Source organism: Notechis scutatus, chromosome Z (genome assembly GCF_049901735.1).
Source record: "Notechis scutatus isolate UNSWTSFEM ecotype Mainland chromosome Z, rNotScu1.2, whole genome shotgun sequence".
NCBI classification, from domain to species: Eukaryota; Metazoa; Chordata; class Lepidosauria; order Squamata; family Elapidae; genus Notechis; species Notechis scutatus.
The window spans coordinates 86,196,399-86,202,667 of record NC_142025.1 but is presented as its reverse complement, the minus strand read 5'-3'; the positions used below and the strand labels follow the sequence as shown (position 1 = coordinate 86,202,667).

The 6,269-nt window shown below is 41.0% G+C and overlaps 1 protein-coding gene across 1 annotated transcript in view; it reads right to left on the bottom strand.

Moving 5' to 3' along the window:
* Positions 1-3,962, bottom strand: part of LOC113425484 (glucose-6-phosphatase catalytic subunit 1-like) — a 4,506-nt gene extending 544 nt beyond the window's left edge. The window contains exons 1-5 of the mRNA XM_026687658.2: positions 3,678-3,962; positions 2,818-2,927; positions 2,078-2,183; positions 1,102-1,217; positions 1-802 (exon numbers count right to left, since the gene is read on the bottom strand). The exon at positions 1-802 is cut by the window's left edge and continues 544 nt beyond it. Coding sequence (XP_026543443.1) covers positions 291-802; positions 1,102-1,217; positions 2,078-2,183; positions 2,818-2,927; positions 3,678-3,907 — 1,074 coding nt within the window. The 5' untranslated portion in view covers positions 3,908-3,962 and the 3' untranslated portion in view covers positions 1-290. The remainder of the gene's footprint in view (positions 803-1,101; positions 1,218-2,077; positions 2,184-2,817; positions 2,928-3,677) is intronic.
* Between the last annotated feature and the right edge of the window lie 2,307 nt (positions 3,963-6,269).

Here is a 6,269-nt window from a genome sequence, read left to right as displayed (position 1 = left end):
GTGACAATCATAAATGCTTTTCTGATGCCATAGAGAAATGTTTTGCACAAGCAGAATCAGTCTGTACTGGCAGTGTTAGATGGACAGTAATAAAGGGATCCTGGTTGATATATTGGAGGCAAATAACTAAGCCTTACTCTGAAGCCACCAGGGACCATCATCCAAATGTGGGCTGATGGAGCACAACCAGCCTGCAATACCTAGGTAATAGGGTCCCCATGAATACTTTATTTTGGCCTCTATTACTCTACATCATAGCAATTCACTTATATACATTGCTGGTCTTCAAGCTACAGTGTTTTCTTGTCCTGTGGCCTGAGCAATAGTGTGACACAGTAGGGGATTAGAGCAGCCACTGCTAAGGGCACAGCAGCACTTTTCCAAAAAGAAAACAGGTAAAAGAGAAGCTCCACCTTGGTGGGAGGCTTCAAGGAATCAAACACATGCAGGATAAGAAGTGAGATACCAATGCTGCCCAGTCGAAAATTTAGCCCCTGCCCTTGTTTACTTTTGCAGCTCTCTGTGTACATTGAGGAATTGAGGGCCAGTCCCAGTCCAAAGAGGGTTCCCAGGTTGCGCAAGAGGCCAGCAAAGGGGGTAGTGTCCAGACGCACCCATTCCGGATGCTCACACCATGTCTTGGCCTTCTCTAAAGTCCACAGGAGGTCCACACCAAGTACCTTGAGCAGTAGGTAGAAACCCAGAGCAAAAGAGAAGAGGAAAAGGGTGGTAGCTATATATTTCCGCAGGCTGGGATCATAGATGGAAGTGATGTACTTGAAAGATTCGGCCACCAATATACCTAACAGTGAAGAGGAAATAACACTGTTTAGAATGCTACAGTAAGCACTTTAAAGTTCTCAGAAATATGAGGCAACAGTTAATTATGCAGTTAATTTGGCAAAACAGCTTAAATCTGCTTCAAGCTAAAGGAGAGGGGGTTCTCCTCTCTAAAATAATATGCTTTATATGTTTACATATACATTATCCAATTTTGGACACAGGGAATTGTCTAAATAGACAGCTGGCATAATGTAAATCTCTCAACCTATATTATATCTCGGCATACCATGACAAAAGTTGTATAAGGTCTGCACTGACCTGAGAAGACCCCAGCAATGACTTGGTGCGGAAAATGAGCTGCCAGGAAGACACGAGAGAGACAGACACAGACTTGGATGGTCCAAAAAGCAGCCCAAAGCACAGTTTGCAAAAAGCTGCCATTGGGGAAAAATAAAAGGGAGAGAAAAAAATCAGTGAAAAAAGTGACCTACAACCAGTCCTCAAACTTACAACACTTGTAGCACCTCCATGATCATGTGATTGAATTTAAATGCTTGGCTTGTATTTATAATGGTTGCTGTGCCCTGGGGTCATGTGACTGCCATTTGTAATCATCCCAGCTGGCTTCCAACAGGCAGACAGTGGGGTAAGCTGGATTCCCATAGTGATATGTGATTCACTTAATAGCTGCAATGATATAACCATTGTGGCAAAAAAGCAGGTGGTGGTCATAAAATCAGGTGTGACTTACTTAATGACTCCCTTGCTTAACAATAGAAATCCCTACAGTGGTTGTAAGACAAGAACTACCTATACTGTCCCTTATATTCAAACTAATGAAAAATAGATCTATTTTATTTCAGTGCATCTCAGTTTTGTTTTTTACATTTTTGCAGATTTGTCAGATGGATTATTCTCTTTCATTTTTGCAAGACTGTTAGTTTGTTAAATGTCAGTTTGTACTAAAATATGTGTATGAGTGAACATATCCTCAAACTGGTATTTTATCTGCAATTTTGCACAGCTCTTATAAACAGATTTTCCTAGCAATATATTTTGGTATGAATATATGCATCTGATATAAATTTCCTTTGGTTTGTGTGTGGGGGTTGGTGAGTGGGTGGTGGCTGTGGGTGTAGATAAATATTTGATTGGATATTTACAAAAGTATGAATTCAATTAATTAAATTCAATTTGGTTTGAAAAAATTATTAAGTGCAAACTAAATGAATTTCTTCATACTTAGTTTAGACTAACACACCTTTGTATTATTTCACCAAATGCTGTTGCTTACCGATGCTTCCATGATGGGCGTTTCCTTCCCCGGGTGATAGAGAGAATGGCTGTAACTATCACATAATAAACACCAGCTGAACCCATTGCATGGCCAGAAGGACTCCCTATAGTTGGAAGAAAAAACTTTTGACTTTCCACAATTACTCATCATTATATAGCCTTTAAAAATGAGTGTGCGTGGCAGGTTTGAGTGGTTTAGGATCAGGCTGGCATTAGAGAGATCCAAACTTATTGGGTGAATTGGACCAGACCTTCTATCTCAGCCCAGCCTACCTCACAGGGTTGTTTCTGTGGCCTAGATCTCCATTAACCTTGAATCCCTGGAGAAAAGATGCAATACAAATCAAATAAACAGATATTTTAATCTATTGTTGGTGTTATATTGGAATTAGGAGCTTGAAAGATGAGCTTTAGCAGGGAGGACATGCAAATCTTGAATGATTACAATGTCAAATAAACCACGTTTCAGTGAAGGAAGGTACATGGGCTTCCAGATGGAAGGAATTGCTATACAACTCTTGACGCTGTTTGGATAAATCCATCTTCCTAATGACTAGACTTTGTTTACCTAACAGCTGATGCCTGTGATGAAAGTAAGCTCCAGCAGGTACAAATCCAGTTGAAAAGCTGCACTCTACTTCTTTAATCACATTTTGCCAAGTGGGATGTTACTTTTTATCCATTTTTTTCCTCATACTGTTCCACTTTTATTTAGTGGGGTTTTCTTAGGAAACTTACCTGGGCCAGTTTCACAGGTAACTGGGAACTGCTGGATTTCAGGGGCAGAAGTATTTTGATAGAAATTGGTCTCATGTACCCACCAGTAGGGTCTTTGTCCAAAAAGGATCCTGCAGAGAAAGAAATTGTCTGAGGTGTTGTGAGTGAATAGAAAGAGAAGGGACTCCATTCGGCATCATTATTTAAGCCCAAAAAGCAATAGTGGAGTCACATGCGAATCGATTTTTCTGAACATTAAGATCCAGAGTATTTACAAAGAGCTACTGATCTAGGAATCATGGGATTTAAGAACACTGTGCAAGAAAGTAACAAACATAGTTCTGGCTTATCCACTGGACAAATGCTAATTTTGAAGGCTACACAACTTTAGTAACTGAGGTCCTTTTCCCATGCCATGAAAAATAACTTACTAGGCTTTAGCTAATTTACAAAAAGTGGGGGGTGGGGGAGGAGAAAATGGAAGAAAAAAACCTGAAATCTTACATTCTATCAAGACAACAAGCAGATTCACATAGTAAAAGATGGACTCTGATAAGAGTGGGATGAGCTGTTCATTTCTGCAATGGTTAATCTCTTAATAAGGTAGTTGCAGAACCCAAGTTTTTTAAGGTGGAAGATGTTACTGTGTAAGTCATTGTTTAACTGTGGTTGGTTGATTAATTCACAATTTGCTGAATTTGTGCAACTGACTAAGGTATAAACCATAGTTTACAAACTACAATTGGCAGTATTCACATAACACGCTAAGAAAAAGCAGACAGACATGGGTTAACATATGTGAACCCAGCCTCCACGTTCAGCAGCTCAGACTAACAATGAAACTCTAGGTTCACGTGACAAACTGAAGTTTATCTACCTACCATTTAAATACGAGATTTAGCCAGTCACCAATCACAGCAACCCAGATGAGCTTGATTCCCACAGCTTCGCAGAGGTGGAACCAAATAGGAAACAGGACAAAGAAAGTGTTTCGAAGATCGGCAGCAAAAGAAACAAAGAGGAACCAGTCCTGCGATCCTGGGTATCTTGTTTGTAGAAAGTGTATGGCTTGGATGCCTGTGTGATATAGAATATCCATGCTGGCTTCCATTCTATCTCTGGGTTGAGCAACAAGCTATCTTTGGTCTATATTGCAGCTGCAATGTACCCTTTAACAGAGGCCTGCCGTCTTTTATCCCCTCCCGTGTGTAGCAGCTTGAGCTTTGAACCCAAAATTACTTTGGTCACAAAAACACCTCCTGGTCAAAGGTGCTTCCCCAAACAGCTGGGGACAAACACACTTAAAGCAGCTTATATAAGAGGGGCAAGTAAGCAATCCAAAACAATCCATGTAACCATCATGACAAAGTTGTTAATTCTTTGCAGAGTTGCTCCTTAATTATCCTTCTGCCCCCACCTCCTGAAAAAAACTTAAGGGAACATTGCTGCATTTTAATCTGTGTATCGCTTCTCTTGAAATCAGGGTTTGGGTTTGTGGTATCTAAATTTGATTCTGGATCTTAGTGAATAAGCTCAAATGGACATTCTCTGAATGTCAGTTGGTATTAGCCCATTGTTTGAAAACCTGAAGGCAACTACAGATTTAATCCTCATCTTACAAACATTCATTTAGTGACCAAAGTTACAACAGCAATGAAAAAAGTTACTTTTGACTATTTTTCACATTTTTAAGTGTTGCAGAATCTCCATGGCCATGTGATCAAAATCCAGATGCTTGGCAGCTACCATGTATTTATGAGAGCATCAGTGTCTTGGAGTCAGATGATCATTTCCGATAAGCAAAGTCAATGGAGAAGCCTGATTCACTTCACAACCATGTTACTAACTTAACAACTGTAATGATTCACTTGATAAATGTGGCAAGAAAGGTCGTGTTACTGTTGTTCAGATGCTAAGTCATGTCCAACTCTTTGCAATCCCTTCAATCATAGCATGCTAGGTTGTCCTGTCCTTTACTATCTCCACTGCCCAAATTCATGTTCATTGTGTGGATGACACTATCTAATCATCTCCTCTTCTGCCACACCCTTCTCCTTTTGCCCTCAATCTTTCACAACATTAGTGTCTTTTCCAATGAGTCCTCTCTTCTCATTTGATGGCCAAAGTATTTGAGCTTCAGAAGAAAGCCCATGAAATGGGGCAAAACTGAATAGCTGTCTTGCTTAGCAATGGAAATTTTGGGTTCAGTCGTGGCTGTAAATAAAGGATTACAGTACAAATTGCCTTTTAAAATTAATTGAAATAAATAAGATATGTTTTATTATTTTACCTACCAGTGGCTATTAAGCTCAAAAGCTGTAGTTGCCTTCAGTTTTCCTTCTATTGAAGAATACTTGCTCTTCCTCAAGGATTGCAAATTAGTAACCTGATAACACATTTCAATCATTTTTATGCCCATAATCATATTATGAAATAATAACTAGTATTTTAATACATTTTTCATATATTCTGTAGAACTACATGTCCGCAGTCCAGCTAGCAAATCTTAAAAAAAACAAAAAACTCCTGGGACATTGTTCTTCTCAAAAAGTAAAACTTTATTGAATAAACTACATTGGCACAGAAGAAGTGAAACCAGCTCTGCGTTTCTGAGCAAAAGCCCACATACTTATTGATTTTTCCCTTTGGCCATCCCCTTCAGTTCATTGCATTGTCCAATTGAATATGCTCCTTTTGTTATGAGAATGGCCTGCATCGCTCCAAACACCTGCTCATCGTGACCTTGGGGGTGCAGCAGGGTATCGTGATCTACAGACAGATTTTGCATTATCAATGCTCTGGGATGGGGTGGAAGTGAGGATTTTGCATTATCGGATAACGAGCCACTTGTTGTTGTCCCAATCCACTGACAGATTCCACTTCTTCAGCCAGGATTATTGTTTCAGTAATTCCAGAAGCTACAATAAAATGGATAGTCTCTATGTGATTCCAGAGCCTCAGGCTCACTCTCTCCGTCAGGCACAGGGGTGTCAAACTGGATCTCTTCGAGGCCTGGATCAGCATTGTAGTTCTCCGCGGGCCAGCTGGAGGGGTGGGAATGGGATGGATGCCTCCCACACCCCATTTTGGCTGGCAGAGTGTTGGAAGTGGCTGTCCAGGCAAAAAACGGGGTGTGGGGGCATGTGCGGTCCCTTGCACCCTGTTTTTGCTGGCAGAGTGCTGCAGGAGGCCATTCAGGCCAAGAACAGGATGTGAGGAGGCTGCACATGCCCCTCCATGCTCCGTTTGCACCAGAGGCACTGCAGGCCAGTCCTTTGTAGGCTTGCCCCGCAGGCCACATTTAAGCATTCTGCAGGCCAGATCCAGCCTGAAGGCCTTGAGTTTGACACCCTTGGTCAGGCAAGTCCCTGTCACCCTCCTTCCAATAAGGGAACCATCTAGCTGTTCAAAGCCCATGAACCACTTTAATTTCTTGTGTCTTAGCACCAACATTTGCACTGTTGGCAAACTGA